Source organism: Taurulus bubalis (assembly GCF_910589615.1).
Source record: "Taurulus bubalis genome assembly, chromosome: 7".
Lineage (NCBI taxonomy): Eukaryota > Metazoa > Chordata > Actinopteri > Perciformes > Cottidae > Taurulus > Taurulus bubalis.
The window spans coordinates 15,967,851-15,988,404 of NC_136595.1; the positions used below are offsets into that span (position 1 = coordinate 15,967,851).

The 20,554-nt window shown below is 39.5% G+C and overlaps 1 protein-coding gene across 1 annotated transcript; it reads left to right on the forward strand.

Annotated features, from left to right (window-relative positions):
* Positions 1 to 12,162: 12,162 nt before the first annotated feature.
* On the forward strand, positions 12,163 to 17,006 carry tbxa2r (thromboxane A2 receptor; the record flags this gene model as incomplete). The annotated part of the gene is made up of 3 exons (XM_079220459.1): positions 12,163 to 12,957; positions 15,444 to 15,577; positions 16,805 to 17,006. The coding sequence occupies 3 exons, from the start codon at positions 12,163 to 12,165 to the stop codon at positions 17,004 to 17,006; spliced, it is 1,131 nt and encodes a 376-aa protein (XP_079076585.1).
* Positions 17,007 to 20,554: the final 3,548 nt, after the last annotated feature.

The following is a 20,554-nucleotide window of genomic DNA, read 5'->3' on the forward strand; positions in this document are numbered from 1 at the left end:
TTACAGTTTCTTATTCAAATGTGTAGCTGTGTGGCATGTTGAGACCCATTAGCTGGGTCCCAACATGCCACACAGCTGCAGACTGTAGACATTGCATCAAACAAGCAAGATACTCTCAGCATTGTGACTCACGACTGCACTGTAGGACAACATGGGTGCAATAGCTCCGTCTACAGAAGGACTGCCGCTAAAAATTGATTATTTGTAGTATTGTTCGAATAAGTAGCCGACTACCTTCTAGCTCCTGACAGCTCCTGACACCGAGCCAGTTAGTGCCCTCTCTGATCCTGCCTTGGCAGACTGTGAGCAGCCCCCTATCCTTGAGACTTGCCTGACTATTTCTCAGAGGTATTGAGCAGTCGAAACCCTTAGAAGGAAGCATAGGTCTCTAAAACATTGATTTTGTTCAAGCTGCCCTGCAACAAACAAACTGCCTAGTTATCCCGAGCCTCAGCTCCCCAATAACCTTGAGTCTCCACACCCCAGCACCAGAACCAGACCCTGACCTTGAATGCTGCTGTAATCCTGTAATTTCCCCACTGCGGGACTAATAAAGGATTATGTTATTTTATCTGAACCAGACCCAAAGTCAGTCATCCTGACTAATGTTGCATCTGCTCCTGAATCGGGGGTCCCAGCTTTCGTCAAGTCAGTTCAAGAGTTTGGGGTCCTGGGCCCATGGCTCGTCTGCACCATAGAATGTATATAGGAAGTGGATGTAGTCACCGTGACATGACCTAGATTTGTGGACTACCGTTTTAACCTTTTGGAAACCAAGCGCACCAAGCCCCCCGCGCCTATTCTTGGACAAAAAAAAGAGAAACATTTTTTTAAACGTTTCCTTAATTATCTCTGCAACCACATGCTTGTTTATAACTTGATTTACATATCTAAATGATCGTAACCCTTGTAAGAAAAAAGTAACCGTTGAGGTTAAGTACTTAACGAAACTCCGGTATCTCCGGAAGCTCCGGAAATCTGCCGCAGCAATCGCAACGTTTCACTAAAACGTCAATAAGTAACTTCGGATTTCAATAAAAGACACATCTCCGTAACCCTACAGGCTTGTGGGGGTCTAAACAAGCAATCAAAATCCTGATAAAGCCCCTATTAGTATCTGTAAAGTAACAAAACGTACAGAGCTTTTTTTTCTTTTGCCGGCGGACATTTCTGACTCCTGAACCCTTCCTGGTCCGCCCACATTTTTAAAACCGTCATACAGCAAGTGCGGAAGCTGATGATCATTTTGGTACCCAGCATGCCCAAATCGGCTAATGTTTTGCCATAGAGTAAGTCATGTCTCCATTTTTCAACCGATCGACACAGTTTTTTGACTGAAACTCCTTCCTAACATGCCAATGCTTTATTTTATTGTGAAATTTGTAAATCCAATTATTAAGGTCCTAATCTTTCTAAAAAGGTGTCTTATTAGTATGTGGGCTGTTGTTATGGCCCTGAACCGTACAGTTTGAAAAATTCGTGATGGGGGCATGGTTTCCAAAAGGTTTTAAAGCCTTGAGATCAGCATTTTAGAGGCCTGTCAATCACAAGGTAGCCACACCCTAAAGCATAGACCTGGTTTATCGACTATTTTACTCTGAATGGGACCATAATTTACGAAATGAACATTACGCTGTATTGAAGAAGACTTAAAATCTTATAATTACAATGTTTATTGAGGTATTAAATCAAGTGAGAAGTAGGGTAATTTTCTCATAGACCTCTATAAAATTGGACTTCTTTCTTCAAACAAAGGAGTTGCCCCTGATGGCTATTGGAAAGTATGCAAGCTCAAGCGCTTATACGTTGGCTTCACTTTTCAGACCCGAGCTTGCCACTGGTATGTTCCAGAGTTGTGGGGGGTCCCAGGCTGACGTCTCATCTGTTCTCAGTTGACAGTCCGGCTGCCACCCATTGCTGAGTTTCTTATTGCAGCCTGTCAAATTTTCTGTGCTGTGTGTTTCCTCGTGCTGTTTGGATGGCCTTTAACTCATCACAGTCTTTATTTAAGGGTCACACATTCTGTGAAATGTATTCAATGTCACACATCCAGAGATACTCATTGTGAAGGGAAAAAGGTTTCCCACTCCACGGACGGTGCCAGGCAATCCCCATACACTCGCAGCATGACTCACCTTGAGTAATTGGTCTCTAAACTTCTGTTCCAACATGCCTACACAGATCGATGGCAATGAATTGGAAAGGTGTCCTTGCTTTACAGCTATATTTCAATGTGCGTTTATGTCTGCAAGGAGACTGATAGAAATCTACAACTCTCTCAGCATTTCCCAGGGGATGTATCGTCAAATGTATTGCTGCCTGGCTTCAACAAAACATATAAATGTTCTTTCTGCGCTGCATCTATGGAGACATTTGCCACAGGTATGACCCACAAGCTGAGTTCAGGCAAAGTTCAGTTTGTTGTTTTCTTGGTAAGCCTTGGTGCACTGTATCTTTTCCATTACGCTTTTACAGCTCATTAAAGTGAAAAGGGAACAGTGTGCTTGGGGCTGGTGTTCATAGATGGATGTATGTCGGCTATAAAAATTGATAGTAGATTGAATGAAAACAGTCCTGTTTTTTTCAGAATTCTCTCTGTTTATCCGAAGATAACGAAGCATGAATCACTTTTCCACCTCAGTCTTACACTCATGGTACACAGATGTTAGCCCGGGAACTGTTTTGTGTTTTAACCTCCTGATCTACCACTGTGTCACTGGAGCACACAAAGTTAAAATTACTTTGGAAATACGTTAACAAACATCCTGGTTTACCATCAGCTGGTGGTTGCTGCACAGTTTGTCTACAATGGCACAAAAAAAAATGTAATTTCAAAATGGATGAATAGTGTTGGATAATGTGATATATGACTATTAATGCAGCAGAGGGTTCCATACAAGAGTGATATTTTTCTTGATTAGAATCACACTTGTGATACAGGTGCTATACATAACAATAATAATAATCTGTGGAGCGGCTATGGAATTGAGATATTGATCTGGGTTGTTCTGTGTGCATTCTAGATAGATGTCAGATTCAGGTGAAGGTATGGTGACGTTTATTTCTGCTTTTTCTATTTTCAATCAATGGAATACAGTGTGGACTGCACGGTGGTGCAGTGTCTATAACTCTGTCCCCTCACAGCAAGAGGGGTTGGGGTTCAATCCCTGATCCCGGGTGGTGCTTCTGTGTGGAGTTTGCATGTTTAGCCCCTGGCAGCGTAGAGTAATTTCAGAAATGTTTCTGTCTGCGACTGTGAATCAAATGGTGAGTTTCTTGGTGCAGACAAATATCAGATTCTAGTCTTCTATGATGATTGAATGCTTTCTTTTAGCTTTTAATGTGGATGTTGAGGATATCTATTTACAGTGATGAGATGAGAAATACAGATCAAATATATTGTATGAGTGTAAATGCGTATGTGTGTAAAATAAATTCATGAAATAGAGAAAGGGAAATATATAGAGGTGGGATATGTGTGAGCGTGTAGTATAATGGATGCAGAAGAGAGGAAGAAAATGTGTTTGGGAGTTATAAATTGTGTTAGCGATGTGAAATTGGCCGATATAGTAACGTCTGGTTCTGCACACTGTTGAGGAAATCACTCAATCCTTTTAAGGTGTTAGCTGCAGTGGAGTGTAATATAATGTATGAAGACACAGTGCTTTCAAACACACAGTGAGTCTGAGTGGGTAAGCTACAAAGAGAACAATGCAGCAGATCAGTTAATTTACAGTGTGGACAGAATAGCACAGAAGGAACTGATGGAAATGGTAATGGTCTGTGTTGAAACAATGAAACCAATATTATAGTGCTGAGGGGAACAAAGTCGACATGATGAGATCAGAGGGGATTAGATTGCATGTGTGAAATCACTAAAAGCAGAGAATGTTGCTCTTTGTAGCTCCTAAATGTGCATTTTCTTTCTTCACCAGATGTACAGATTCCTGGTACTCAGCTATTATGAAGTGGGTTATTTCACTCCACAGCAAGGAGCATCATCAGGAAGGAGTAATTCTTCTGGAAGTTCACAATGTGCCCCAGATGTCTCTGCTCGCTTTCCTTGTTATACTTTGCTGAGGTTTTGTTCAGTGAGCTGTACCTGGCTGAAATTGGGACTCTTTGTCTAAAAAACTAAATAAAATGTAATTCTGGAATCAAGAATGGGGAAGTCTGGGGAAGGTTGTTTATTGTGGCAAAGTGCTCATCTGTCATTGAGTTACAGCTCTTTGTCTGAGCAAAGTCTGTGGTCGCTTGAGGTTAGTTAGAAAATAGTGTTTTAATTAGACATTTTTAAGCAGAATATCCACATGAGTGTTCTCAGATGAAATTGAAAATTGCTGCGAAAAAGGCCAGAGTGTTTGGGAAATGGAAACAGAGAGCCCCCCTTTTTGTAACCGTCTTTCTCTTTCCTTGGAACGTCCAGCCTCTCAATATATCTTTATGATTTTTGCATTTACATCATACACTTTTACTACGGCTGATCTCCTGATGCCTGTTAGAGCTTGCAATTTGTTTTTGAACAATATTCAAAAAACCTTGTTTGTTTCTCATTGCTCCTTTGATGCATTTCTGTGGGGGTGACCTAACAAATTCCCCAGCTGACAGAGATCAGCTTAATGACTGAATGGTTGATTGAACACAGCCTATAAAAACTATGTGTGCACTTTGATGTTCAAAAACCAGCGGTTCTGGTCAGATGGTGGTTTAGTTCAACTGTTTAGAATCCCTTAATGTGCAGCTGTGCGTGTGTGTTGTAGCTTTTAATGGTCTGTGTGTTTACACCTCAAATAAAAAAACATGTTCCTTTTGTTTGGAAATTCACAGATTTTCATTTACATATTTTAATATATAGATGACATGCACAGCATGTTGTTTCTAAGATTTGATTTGACAAAAAAGACACATTTATTGTCTCAAACAAGGCAATCTTGAAATGAACGCATCAGAGGGATCCATAGCCTTTAACATCCACCATTCAGGAACCACATTTTGCTTGCCAAGCTGAGGAATTTGAGTGGCAACCGGAGGATATTAGCACCTGACCCTTCATGCAATTAGCTGCTAAATGGACCAGTCTGGAGTTCAACTAAGCAGAACTTGTTTTTTTTGTGTGCTTTTTTTAAGGCTGGGGAAATAGCAAGGCCATTACAAACAGTGATGCTTTGCAGATTGCCTTGCTGGAGATTGTCATCCTTCTTCCTGTTGTTTCTTGACTAGGATCTCTAGTCTCCAGTCTGTAGCGCATTTCTGTATTTGTACAGCTTTCCTGTATTTGATTGCGTTGTCTGAATTTGTAGCACATTTCTTGTCAAATTTGATGTTTTTAGATGTTTTCTTTGTTTTTTGCATATGTTCTCTCAAACTGCTGTGTATATCACCAAATCCCAGCACCTGACAGGGTCTGAGCAGCCTTACACCGTAGTTTGGGGTAAGCTCAGTTTGCCTTGTATGCACAGAAGTATCCGCTCCGCAAAACACTTGCCTTTTTAGATGTGAGAAGCGTCGGTCTAGTGTGAAGGGGAAAGATGTGACATTTAGTTTTTCCATCTCAGAGGTCATAACATTCACAGCAATTCATATGCCACCTACACATTATACGCTGGAAATGTTGCCCACGGCATAAGATCTATGTATATGATAGTAGTAGAAAAACTGTGTCTTCTAGGTTCTTCAACATTATGTTTCTAATCTTGGCTTTGCTTTGCACTGCATCTGTTTTCTCCCATAAGTCTTCACTCAAACACAGTGTGTAAAGCCCAAAGGATTGCTGAAGTGCAATAAATTATAGTAATTCAAGCACCCACGATTTCATTCCTTATCTCAAACCCTTTCATCTAACACATGGGGGATAGATGAGGGAATATCAGTAGCGGTCTTCTCGAAGGAAAACATCCAAACTGGCCTAAAGCAAGGCCGTAGCTTGGTGAAGTTAGTGCATCCAATCTGTTGTACTTTAGTGCTTCAGATTGTGTAATTTACTTAAATTGTAACCGTTCCTGTTGTTCTGTTTTAAGTGTTTTATAAGTAGAAGTAATTATTTGCATTTTTTTATAATAAAGTGTAGCTAACTCATCTAAATGTGTCTATCTGCAGAGATAATTTGAAATAAAGCAAATACAATACAATAACTGATAGTGTCAAGAAAAACTAAGTGATTCATTACACGGTTACTGTATTGGCTTATTGTACATTGGATTGTACAGGCGTTCCTCACAAAATATGAGGAAACTTAACTTCCATTAGATTTTCACATGAAAGCAACTAGTATCATCACTGCCCCATATTCTCATGATGATTCATTGGTCCTAATTTTGAGAGACAGCGAGTGTGATTACTGGCAAGCTTGTGGCAAGTCTGTGGCAGGCGTCAGCTAAGTGTCAGGGCAGTGGCAGGTCTGTGGCAAAACTGTGGCAGGCATCAGCTACGTGTCGGGACAGCGGCGAGTCTGAGGCAAGTCTGGGGCAAGTCTGTGGCAGGCGTCAGTCAAGTGCCAGGACAGCAGCAAGTGAACGTCACTCGTTCTGCACCCCTGGCATGTTAGTTTAAATGTATTTTGCCATCTCTTATTGACACGTTATGAAATTGTACATGTGCAATTGTTGATTAAAGAAAAAAAGAAGAAGCTGCCAAGCTGAGTGGGTGGAGCAACAGTTCCTGGGAACAGCCATTGTTATTAAGACAGGTCAGCTGCCGTAAATCATATTTATGATTTTAGTTGAGTCAACTGAGCCCCCGTTCTCTGTATACATCCTATCCATAGGATCCCATCCATATTTTTTTTAAATACAAGTCGAATCATATCTCCATTTGTCCGCCGTCTCCTTATATGTAGTTAGGTGTCGGTAGGTGCCACAAGCTGCCAGTGCCAGTAGTCACAGGAGTGCTACGACTAGTCAGAGACTTGCCACCAGTAGTCAGAGAGGAGCCACCACTAGGGGGCCAGCAGTCAGAGAGGTGCCACAGTCCTGACACCTGACTGAAGCCTGCCACACGCTTGCCAGTGCCACAAGGAGGAGCTCGGCCTTGCTGCTAATTTTAGCTAAATACAAGAATTGTACACTTTAAGATCCATTCCTGCTGCTGAGACCGAAACCAAATAAGTTATAATGGAGTCTGGGAGAGGGGGGGGGGAAGACCTACAACTTAATTATGTTCCTCATCTGAAAATAATGACACCACTTTTGTTACTTGAGCAGCAAATGATTGCTCTGTGTCAGAGGTCACAACAAGATCACAGGGCTCTGTCTTCAAATTACCAAAAGGCTGCCCAAACTCAAAGTGAGATCACTCAAAGTGCTAGAGCTGGGAGTAGGCATCGGAATTACAACTGTGTGATGATATTATATTCCATCACTGTCATTTTTGCTTACATTTTTGTTTATAGACTCTCATGTTTGTCCCCATTGGATATGACTCAGATTGTGATGGTGATTGTATGGCCTTATTCCCAGGCTCTTATCACAGAGAACTTGTAAGGTTGCTGGTGCTTGTGAGTCTTCAGCTGTTTTCCATAAATAGTTATACCATGTAACAACCCCTAAATCCAACAAATTGTATTTTTAACGTTTTAGTTTGTGGATTTGAATAGACAGATTCAAAGTTGCTGGCTAGTATTTATGCTAAGCTAAATAACGTATTGCATTAATAATCTTGCAATAGCTTTTAAAAAATCTACATTCCTCCTAGATTCTCCTTGTAACTGGTTCACAGGCCTGTGCTCGGCTGTGTTTGGCTCCACGATCCACATCTGCACTTAATATGTCCATCTGAAAGTCACTCAGTTATGTAAACTGTGTGAAGGTCAACTTCTATATAAAACCTGAAACCATTGAAATAAAAACATCTGCTGGTGGAATGTTTTTTTGTAATTTTTCGGACTAGTTGTGGATCTATTGTCAATGTTGTTGAATGACTTGATTACTCAATTTGTTTCACTCTATATTCAGCAAATCTTGCAATATGTATTTGTATGAGAAATATTATTGGTGTACAGCTTTTTTTCACTGGCTTGATATAAAGAAATTATAGCTATCAGGCTTTAGTTTTTTTTAACGAGGAACACATCAGATAATATAATGTAAAGGCTATCGATTTTGTTTCGATTTGTATTTTGAGCACTGTAGTTGTCTCCGCCCATATGTGCTCAATGCAAAAAAAGAAGAAATCCAATGTTTTGGTGTAAGGGTATTTGGTTATTTATTTCCCCTTTTCTAAAGCCTGTGAGGACACCTCCACCTCTCCATCACACATACTCACACATAAAATAGAAGAGATTAAAACCAAAACATGAGACAAATGCCCCTTTCCTCCACTGTGCACCACTTGCTTACTCCAGTTTGATGCTTTACGGCTTTTCTCTGTGGCTCATTCTGCTGCCTAAAATACTGTGTGCAGCTTTCCCTAGAGCCATTCCCCTTTTGTTTTCCGGGGAGGAGTGAATTGATCAAAAGGAAGCCTGACTGGAGGGAGAGAGATGAGTATCTAAACTACGGGGGAAGGGAGTGGAGATGATCGGGGGTTCCTGCTCGCAGCCGGCTGCAGTACTTATAGGACTTCATTTTCATTAGCTGGGACTTGGGGTATGTAGAGAGATGTTTGCCCTCTTCTTCCTGTGACTATTCTTTGTGTTGTTAATCTTACAAGCACGGATAAACTTCTCAAATGAGTCAACTTGGACTTCTGTCGTGGTAAGACATGTTTTTATTACTAAGTAAAACAAAATATTTAAGCAAACAGCCATGCTTATGAATCTAAAATGTCAAAGATGGAATGAAACTTTGAATGTATCATTTAACATACAGAAAATGTGGTTTAATACATTTTATGATACTTGTGTGTTAGCCCTTGTACACTTATGATCATAAATATTGTTACAGTAGAAGTTGTTTGTTCAATGGTTTGTTTTGTTGCTTTCAGTTTGCCAACGATATGCAAGTATTCGGTATAGTTTAATGGTTAACTTCTTCCTCATTTGTTGAGAGAAAGCTGCAGTCAGTGTGGATTAAATGTGGGCAAACAGACTTTGGGTTACTACAATCTAATGATGGAGCTTTGTTTCACCATTTTAAAGAGAGGTCATTCAAACAATCCAAAATGTCACGGCAAACTTTGTTTAACTAAGCATTTACTTGAACTTAATGGGTAATGCATGACATCAACATTGGCCAGGCTTCATCAATGAACTCCCACTGATGACGCACATGTTCAAATATACGATTGAATGCTGTGAGATATAATATAAATTAATACTCTCGCCCCTAGATTTTGGGAAAAGGTGCGGCTTCAGGGCAGTTGCAGAAAATGCTTCCTCAGGTCTGAAAGTCCGTGAGGCACAGCTGCACATTGTCAGTGTGTTTTCCTCTTCCTTGTGACCCATACAGTTGGGAACATAAAATGTAGCTTTGGTCTTATTGAATCAAACATCCACAGTTTTTTTTTTTTGGTGTAAACCGTGATCTTAGACCGGACTTCTTGACATCAACATCTTGTCAGACTTCTTGATAGCATAAAAGTTTGATTTTTGTTTAAAGAAAAGAAGAGTGTCTTTTCAGTTTATTCTTCTTTCTGTCTCTGGACTATTGGATAAACTAAAATAATACATTTAGGCATTTACCAGGTACCTGCCTCAGGTTTCAATTATTGAAAGAATTAATTGTATCATAGGATCAAATTTTACACCCGTTTAATGTGAAATTCTGGGTCTTTTATTTGAAATTATAACTAAGAAGACCTAGTTAATCAGCCTGCTGTGATGTGTCTGTTATATAGTCACCTCACAAACCACTTTATTAGCCAAATAGACCTAAGTGGCTTGGGGTTTTATTTTTATTACCTATATGTATTGCTCACTTTTGTTGCACATTTGTCTCTTTTACTTTGATAAAGTAATGCATATCAACCTTTTTTTTTATCAGGGGACATTATAAATACAAGGAAAACAAATCATCATAACTCATGTATTGAGCAGGATTTTGGATGGAGAGCAGACTACTCAGGAGGTCTCGAAATGTTTTCATTTCAAGCAACCATGAGTGTATCCTGCACTCGACACGCTCGACAACTACTGGACTGCCTCAGTGAAGTGATTTTGAATATCTCATATTGATTTAGACACTAACTGGCTCTTCTGGCTAATGGCACGCTCAAAAGGTTTTTAGGGTCATACAAGAGCCGGCGCCAAGCACCGTCTGTCTCATCTGATTATTCTCTAAGGTATGGAAGGAACTGATAATAGTGTAGTTCGCTTTCAGCAGAAGATCCCAAGGTTTCTCTCGATTTCATGTTTTCAGCCTTTTGGGAAAACGTGTTAATTAGACAGACAAACCACCTGCTGCCATGGCTGTTGGGCATTATAAATCACGTAATAACAAGATTCTACCATTTCAACACTGTGCACTAAACATCACTTAACATGTATATCCATTTCCCACAATGTATGTATACAGTAGCACATTTCCTCTTAGCTCACGCCTTTTTTAATAATGCCAGAATAGAATCAAAGAATTTCATGATCTTTTACAAATACTTTCCAAACAAAGCAGAAGCTGAAATACAAATATGCACGAAGTCCTTGTAAACTGCAACTCTCGTCCTGTCTGAAAACGGTTTTAACCTAGGACTGATGTCGCATTGCTCAAGGACTTTTTTCTGTTTGACGAGCTGGAAATGATTTACGGAATCTGACCATGTTTTTTAGTTTTCTCACATTATACATTTTTGTTTTCTCACGTTATAAATTTTTTACGCAATTCCTAGTATTTTGAAAAGCATCTTTTCACCATCTGTTCAATGATAAAATGAGTGTCAGAATGCTGACAGGAAGTTTAAACCCACATTTTGATATGATCAGTGTCAACTGTGTTGATCCACCTACTCAATGGAAATCAGTAACATACTGAGATGACCTTTGAATGGTGAGCCTTCTGTATTAGAAAGGGATAGCTCGTACATAAGGTAGCATCGATTTAGTTTATATTATATGGGTTTGTTTGAGGAAAGTTCAGAGAGATGGCATCTAATCTAGTTTATCCCTTTATCTTATTCCAGAATGACATCAATACCCACATCATATGCCATCAAACTAATATTTTTGTTTATAAATGATGAATTTAAATTATTTATTTATTTCACGTCACTGTCCAGCCTCTCGTCTTTCTCCACTTAGCCAGTTGACTATCTTTGACGGGCCGTATATTAAGGACAGACCACTAGGGACAACATAACCGAACAACATAAACTGACTGTGACACCATATTTATTTCCTGTTAGTAACTCTGTCAGTACTCTTCACATAACTGCATTTCCTGCCAGGATATGACCGCTCCCCCACTTTCTGTCTATATTTGTCTCTGTGACACTCTCTCCATTCTTTCCCTGTCTGTGTGGGTGTCCTGATAATGGGCACCTTGTCGGGTGCCCATTATCCCTAACCTGCAGCCATTCAGAATAGAGTATTCAACCCGACCACGGTATTATTGATTATATGACTTATATGTCAATTCTAAATCTGCACTCACTGTATATATTAAGGAATAAGGTTATGTGGTTTTAGCAAGTACATTTCTGAGATCTGGGAACATCGCTAAATTGCTAAAAAGACTTCAGACCGGGCAGACAACAGTCAGAATGTCTGTGTCGGAAAGAAAGAGAAAACTGAGGAAAATTGTGAAATGATTATACAAAACGTTCATTGTAACCATCCATTGCAGCTTACAGATCTTAGCAATGACCAATGGATATTTTGGCAAAATATGAAAAAGAAAACTAATTTGAATATACCAGCCCTACATGACTCTATAAAGTAATAATCATGTATACAAAAGCAAGGGGGGGAGGGGGAATACAACACAATTTGAACACAATTTTAACATTTTATTTTGCAAAATACCCAGCCAGAATAAAGAGCTAGGTAAGCACCATTTTGCACCAGAGTAAACAAAAATGCCATCCATGTTTGAAGTGTAACAAAACCAGCCCAACTTTTCCAGTAGCTGGAGAGTTTCTTACCTTTTGTTCAATTAATTTCTATTGTATGTTTCAATTGTTATCCTTTCCCTTTTTTCTTTTGAGGTTGAAGAAAGAAATGAAATTCCTCAAACTGGTCTTGTCTTTCCATCTCGGAGTCATCTGAAATCAATGACCCCACATGAGCTGAACACCATGAATGCCTCAGCCCTGCCATTTGCCAACAACACCCCATTCTGCTACTCCATAAACAGCCCTCCATTCAAGTTCAACCCAACCATCGCCTCGGCATACTTCTCATCCATCTTCACCACTTTGGGAATTATCTCCAATCTCATCGCCTTCGTAGTTCTCCTCAAGTCCTTACAACGGACACATAACCGCTCCCGCTCGTTCCTGATCTTCTTGGGTGGCCTGGTGGTCACGGACTCCATGGGTCTTCTGATCACTGGCTCCATAGTGATCTCCTTCCATGTTACAAACTTTAACTGGCGCCAGTTAGATCCAAACTGCCACTTCTGCAACTTCATGGGCATGTCCATGGTCTTCTATGGACTGTGTCCGCTGTTGCTTGGTGCCGCCATGGCCATGGAGCGCTTCATTGGCATCAACCGTCCATTTGCACGCTCCACCAGCATGCCCAAGAGACGGACAATCTCCATGGTGCTGATGGTGTGGTTTATTGCTGGCTGCGTAGCTTTGCTGCCCCTAACCGGCATTGGAAGCTACCACATGCAGATGCCGGGCTCCTGGTGTTTTTTCAACATTAGCTCTGAGGGGAGCAACATGGCCTTTTCCCTGCTCTTCTCGCTGGTCGGGTTGACCTGCATTGCTGTGTCATTTCTGCTAAACACGGTGAGCGTTGTGACCCTGATCAAGGTGTGCTGTGGCCAGGATAGGACCCAGCGTCGCCGAGACCACGAAGTAGAGATGATGGTCCAACTCATCCTCATCATGGTCATTGCTTCTATCTGCTGGTGCCCCCTTCTGGTGAGTTTGCCTCTTTGAAATAAGTAAACCTTATATGTGTATATGTAATATGTTCAGAACTGGTTATATGACAAACGATAAAGCTGCAATGAAAAGTAAATGCTCAACTAGTAAACATACGTAATTATAATCCAATGCACTTTGTCAAATTCAACAATACTCTCCTCACAATTCGCTTAGTGTCCGTTCTGTGTTCACTGAAAAAAATCCAGTTTCCATGCACAGCCCATGCTCTGTAAATGGAAAACTAACAAAGTGGCTCGGACCCGGCCACACAACATTATTCCAGCCAATCAGAAGCAGGGTGCAGTCATGCTCGTCTGCAGGGCAGACAAGAGGCCATGGATGTATGAAGATCGAGACAGTTAGGGCGAGAGGGACTGTACCTTTATTAGTAGTAGTTGTTTGGCTGTTGAGTTAAAGCGCCAACAATCTTTTTCAAGAATCCACCTGTTATTATCTTTTGGCAAAAAATACTTTCATATAAAGATATTTCTCTTTCCAATTTAATTCTTAGACAAAACACATTTAAATGGATCACCATTATTTTGTATGAGGACCCCTGAAGCCAACTGACACCGTTGCACAGTTGCAGAATAAATTGAGCACTGTGAGCTTATTGTGAAGCTGCTATGGACCAGCATTCCCTCGGCGTTCTCTGGCCCTGATTCCACCTGTTTAAATAAGTGGGGGCCTCTGTGGTCTGTGACGGTGTGTTGTGTGGTGATAAGACACATGGCCGAATGTGCCTTCTTTGGATGCAAGCAGAAGAGGAATATCTGATACACATTGTTTTCTAACGCACAGTTTTACACAATTACCTTCGTCTTTGAATTTCCACCAGAAAGCTCTCCATAAAACTCTTTCATTGCTTCCATATGTCTCTTTAATATACACAGGTTTTGGTTGTAATTTGTTGAATACTTTAACATCTAAAAATGTCTGACCTGATAGACTAAACTTTAACCAAAAGTGAAAATGAAACAACATCACGTATGAGACGATCAATGGGAAGATACAAAAAGTCAGTCATGACAGCACTTTAACTAATGCTGTCTCAGGTAAAACACCCAACCCAATCTATTCGGCTGTTGTTCAGCTCAGCGTTTCCCTTCAATTATTCAAACCATATTAAGGCATCACAAAGTCCTATGCTCCTTTTCTCTTATCCCCCTCTATATGCTTCATTTCTCCTTAGCAATGCAGCTTCCTAACTAGTTGATCTGAAAGCCTTCTGATCGTACCTTGGATCAGAGAGCCCCTTAACGCTTTAGTTGAGATGACACTCAGCTTTAGAGCATGGGTGAAATCACTGCCTTTTTAAGGTAAAACACAAGTTTATTAAAATTTGGATTTTGCTTTTGTAGCTCTTGCTATTGGTTGCGACAATTATAACATTACACATGTAATTGCTGATAACATGGCAACAACACTAAAATAAGTTCCAACAATTATACTGGTTGAAAAGTAACCCCTGCGTTAGCCTAAATTTATTTGAAAACAAAATTAGGGTCATAGTAGAATTATACCCCAACTGTCCATTGTAAACATCTCTACAGCCGGCTCCCTGATTCTTTGACCGACTGCACTTGCCGTAGTTGTGTGCATTCATGGGGTTTCTGTATAATATAATTAGTGACCTAATGGTGTTAGCTAATCTAGCAAAGCTTTCAATTTATTAGCAACTTGTGAATATGTGATATCATTTCACTTATTTCTGCGATCGCAGCGATTGCTGTCTTTAATAAGCTGTTATAACATATGGGGACAAGCTACAAAAATACAACTCAAGTTGTAATAAACTGCTATTTATCAGAATATATTTGTCTAACTGTTCTGCCGGAGGATTACGATAAAGCTCATTACTGTAGAACCCTACTGTAGCACCATAAATAAATTGACAATCCGTCCATGACACACTCTTCTTTGTCTTTTTTGCTTTTTCTATTAAGGGTTGCTTTAACCATGTTTTAACTGTTTCTATTTTGTTTTACTATATATTGGCTCTGTGGCACTCTGAGTTTCTTTTGAAAGAAAAGTGCATTTAAAAATGTAATTTATTATTATTATTATTAATACTCTTCTTTGTCCAATTGTGTCTGAACTGGTTGAGGGAGACGGCGTGTCTTTTGATAACTGCTCACCACTATGTCAAGAGATCATGATACTAATACTATAAACTTAAACCCTATGTGAAGATTCCTTTGGTACACCTTTCAATTTTCAGATTGTAGTCAGTGTTTGCAAACAGTTTGTTTGTAAATGAGACAATCCAGCAGTTGATGTGTTGCTTTCAGCCCAGCAAGCATTGCCATCTACCACATTTTGATGCTACCACTAGATGCCAATTCAGAACTTCCATTCTAAACACAGGGACTTTAAATTGAGAATACCAGAGTTAGGAACAGAAGAGCTAAAGCTACCTGACTGGAGCACATATATTTCTGCAGTCCTGCCTAACCTCAGTTGTGTGACACCCTGCACAGATATATATTCTGATGAGCGTGGGGACTGCTGATCCTGTAAGAGAGGATATTGTTTTGTTCTACATACGAATGGCCACCTGCAATCAGATATTTGACCCCTGGATATACATCATGTGTCAAGTGTCCCGACTAAGGCGAGTAAAAAGTTAAGCAAAAGCATTGAAAGATTGTTACAATAACACAGCATCCCCATCGTAACTGCTCACCCCCATCATGATTGTGGGCTGAGGTTGGCCGGCTACCTCAGTGTGTCCGAAACATCTGCCAATGAAACTCATGGATGGACTGTACAACTAGTTTACTCAATGTCTTGCAGCTTCCAGAACATTACCCATGATCTCAAAGTTTCATTGGGAGCATGCTTTATCGTGCAGCCAGTGTCTCATCTTGTTTTTGCTGCTACACTTCATTCCAGTCAGTTAATAAACAGTTCACTTGCATAGTTTCAAGCCTTTGTTTGTTTATTGCCCTTGCGCTTGCTTTCATCCCGAAACTAACACAGATGGTCCAAAACGTCATAGCTCAGCTATCTGCAGATTGTAGTTTTGTTTTAGATACTCAAACATTTCTTTGAAGCAGAGCTGCAGAAATCTTTACAGATAAGGGTAGAACATCAAGAAAGTCAGTAAATGTCATGCTCCTGAAAAACGTGATAAATGCCTCTGCCTCTGAGAACCGTTTGCCTAACTAAAACTGTGACTTGTACTTCATATCAACACTCACCTTCATCATGTTTGACACGATAAAGTGGATTTATAAAACTGTTTCCTTGCACTGCTTGGGTGTAAACCACAGTACACCCATTTTGGCACAAACTGAATTTGGAACGTAGACAACAATAAGCCAGTTTGTCATTCGTTAAGGAGCTTGTTGGCATGTTTTCACCCCCAGAAGAGATTGTTGGGCTAGTTAGTAATAAGGCTATGCCTAACAACAAATGCTCCAGTTTAAGTGCAGCAGGGGGGATAATTGTGTTGCAACAGTCACTGCCTTAGGATGGCCACACATGTGTGTGTCTGCCTGTGTGCATCTGCAATAATAACCAACTTAATCTTGTACCATTCGTTCCATATTTCTAATCCCTCCTTCCCACTCTTTTCAACTATAATTTACTGTCTGTTGTAATTTGAGTCTTGTCTCCCCTGCTACTTGTTTTACTTCCTCTCTTTCCCCAACACCTTTTCTCCATCATTTATTTCCTCTCTTTGCTTCTTCTTTCCTTCACCCCTCTACCAATAGGTCTTTATTGCACAAACTGTGCTGTCCGGTGGACCCCTTAGGATCAAATACCTACTCCTATGGCTACGATTCGCCACCTGGAATCAGATCCTGGATCCTTGGGTATACATCCTGTTTCGAAGGGCAGTACTCAAGAGAATCTACCCCCGCTTCGACTGGTCTCGCGGCTCCATCATGACCATATACCCGTCTTTCAGAAGTACTGTCCGGAGGTTCACGCGCTCTTCACTTGGGAGCACCCTGGGACCAGAGGAAACAGGAGAGGCTGAGGAATCAAATGTAACACCCCCATCGACTTTGAAGCCACCACCTCCTTCTCCATGATTGTTTGGATTTGAGTTGTTGCAGCAGACAGTGTGGCAGAATGTGTTTGACTGTTGACATGAAAACTCATTGAGAGATTTGAACTGTAGCCAGCATACGAAGCAGGATTGCACCAATGATCCGAAAGAATGGAATCTTCTTATTTGATTGCATATCACTGAAATGTTCAACAGTATTGGCAATGTCACTTTAATGTATGTAGAGCAAAGTATAAATAGTTTTAGTTTTAGTGAGATCATCCAGCTGCCCTCTGCTTCTCAAACTGTCTAAGCAGTTCTTTACACTCCGTATGCTACTGTGGGATTTAAGAATCATTACCAGTTAGACTTGTATACCATTTTTACTATGAGTCTTTGTTGCCTACAACTTTAACCGCCATAATCTTTGCATTAATGTAGTTATGTTTGTTCATGCAAAGTTATTTTATCACTATTTATATTTATTTTCATTTATTTTTATCGTTGCCAGGAGAAACATGCGATCGCTCACAGTGTCTGTCCACGGCTAATCTCGCATTCCACTGCGGCACTCTGCATACTATTTTGGGTGGCCAGTTATGTAATGGCTACATACTCTCGTGGATGTGGTGTCTCACATTTTTTTCAAAAGATCTTTTATTAGCCGTTTAAAACTGCTTTTTACTCCCCGCTGACTTCTCACTCACTACGGCTGCAGCAGTGATAACACAGTTGGGTGGGTCACCGACACTCTGCTTTTCTGTGCTCAGAGACGTAATGGGGGAAATCAGTTTGCTCACTTTTAGGGTTTTGTACGTTGTGTTTGGCTAACCATTAACGTCTAACAGAACTACCAGGAAGCTACACACACTGTTGTACCTCGTCACAGATCAGACACTGATCAGACACTGATCAGCAGACTGCTTAGTGAGTTTAATTATCTTTATGTATTATATGAACCTTGAGCCGATTGCTGATTCTACTTAGTGCAACGTTTATTTTATTTTTTTCCTTGTCTTTTTTATCTTTTTGAAACAATGTCATTATTTGTTGTTGTCTTTAAATTTGAAAAAACTATTTTAGAAGAACAGGGGCCGATTGGACAATTACTTCTTATAGATCAAACTTAACATCTCTTAAATAAAATACAGTCTCTGTAAGTCATTTCAAAACCTTCTACATGCACTAACTTTCCTCCAGGTAATGCTCCATGTTAAATTTAGTTAAGTTTAAAACATTTTTTTTACAGTGGATGGGGGCATTCTTTGGTCATTCGGTTGATTGTTATATAAATGTATATATATGCTCTTCAGATATTCTGCCCTTTCAGCTCATGTACACTTGCTAAGTTGCTGATGGGTGTCACATTAGACCCAGGAATAATGATTTATTTGTATTTACAAGCTCATGCTCAGACGTGTTCATGTATTGTTTCCTTTTGGAAGGCACCTTGAAACTGTTTGGAGAAGACCTTGCATGTAAAATGTTGTTGAAGGAACAGTATCGGTGTAACGTTTGATCCCCACTGATCCTGATCTTGCACAGAAGGGAAGATGCTTTGATTACAATGAAATATAGCTTAGACTGCTAGAGGTAGCCAAATGCTTTAGATTTAAACTGTTTATACAAGATTTAAACTGTTTATACAATCCAACCAGATTTTCCATCCGACAAATTCAATATTTACAGTCACTGAAAATGCAAAGTTCATGTTTTCAATCTTTTTCACTGTCAACTTAAGAAATGTAAACAAAATATAATAGTATTAAAATGAGATTTTTTGCTGTATGAATGTCATACATAAATACTCATACATACATACATAAATAGTTTGAAAATCGCTATCTGCTAAATAAAAACTACTTGAAAGTTGCTATTCAGTATTTCTAATATAAATATCTGAGAATATGATTGTAAAATGAAGCTTTAAGTTGCTTTCTAGCTCTGACTGTTATATACATTCATAATATTACTTGAGTAATGTTATTACTATATGATTCAGAAGGTTTTGAGTGTAAGTAAGGGTAAGTGGGAAATGCATATGTTTAAATCTGGGTGAACTGAAACTCTATTGTCTTACTTTTTTGCATATTAAAACTAGCATGTGTTCCTATCTCAGGTTTATATTTGAATATTACCTATGCAAATATTTCTCAGACCCAGAGTGGCTCAGGACATTGAAAAATCCAAGCTATTTAATGGTCTTCACGGCAAAATTGAAGTAAAACTCTGCTTTACTAACCAGCTGAGAGTGATGCAGCTTGGTCTGTGTTCATTGTATCTGAATCACCTTCTCTTACTTCTTACCTCTCGTCTGGGCCTCACAGCAGTGCTAGTAAAACCATTGTTATTTCTGCATCCCTTAGAGATGTTTAACTAAAACGTCAAGTTTCTGTCAACTGTAAAGGTGTTTATGATTACATTGAACAGGGAGAGGGAGTTGATTTAGTAAAGATAATCCCCCCATTATTTGGGCAGTGTAAGGACAAACATTGTAGCAATAATACATTCTAATATTATAATTATAATATGCTTACACTGATGCTGTCATGTCTTGCTACCCAGCTATTCATGTTGATCTGTTTTAAACATTGTATTATCTCTTAATTACCAGACAAATCACTGAAGCAATCACCAATGAGAAGCATCTTGCTTCAACTCCGTAGCAGTATCATCCAGTAAATATGAAGTGTAAATATTGAATGTGCTTGACGGAAATGCGATTTTACATATAAATAAAGGATTAAAATTCCAACTCTTTTTCATGGGCTTTTCTGTTAAACACAAACTTGACAACTACTGTACGATTTCAACCTATTTACCAAACAAACGTGAAATGTGGCATACATTTTTCAAGTCTTCATTGAGAGATGAAATCATACAAAGTTTTCAAACATCATTAGACAAATACTGATGCAGCTGAAACAGTGAAGTTGAGTCAAACTGTATTCCAGTGTTTACTTGCTTACATGTATTCAAATAAGGACTTATAACACATCATTCTTTGAGCCAGAAAGCATTTAACTGTCAAACTCATGTAAAACGTGTAGGTTGGTGCTTCCTTCTTTCCACAGTAAATGCTCAGCAGTGCAGATACAGACAGAGAGAGAAGCACATTGAAACTAAGTGAGCCTGAAGTATAAAGACTGAAACTAATATGTTTACATTCTCTCCTTGAAACATACCAGAAAGTTTCCCTGGGAATTTATGGCAAAAGGGCATGTGAATATGTGATACAATGTTCTTTTTAATATTAGTGGGTAAGAAGACCTTCATATTTTTCAGGCAAAATTGCTGCAGGGGACTTTAATTAGATGGTTTACACGAACAGGAAGCTGACTTGTTTGTTTTTAGTTTTTTATTGTGGGAATTATGGGCTTGATTCCTGTTTGTCAGTAATGATCATGTGGGAAAATGTAAATTGCAGAGCAGAGTCATTAAGATGGGGATTAATGTCGGTAAACAATTGTTTACAAGTTCAAGTTCAGATATTTACTTCAGAATATTTAACTGAGGCCTCTGGCTATTTAAAAATGGAGTGAACCAATGATATAGAAATACAATGACAACCTGTTTGCAAACATATTATAA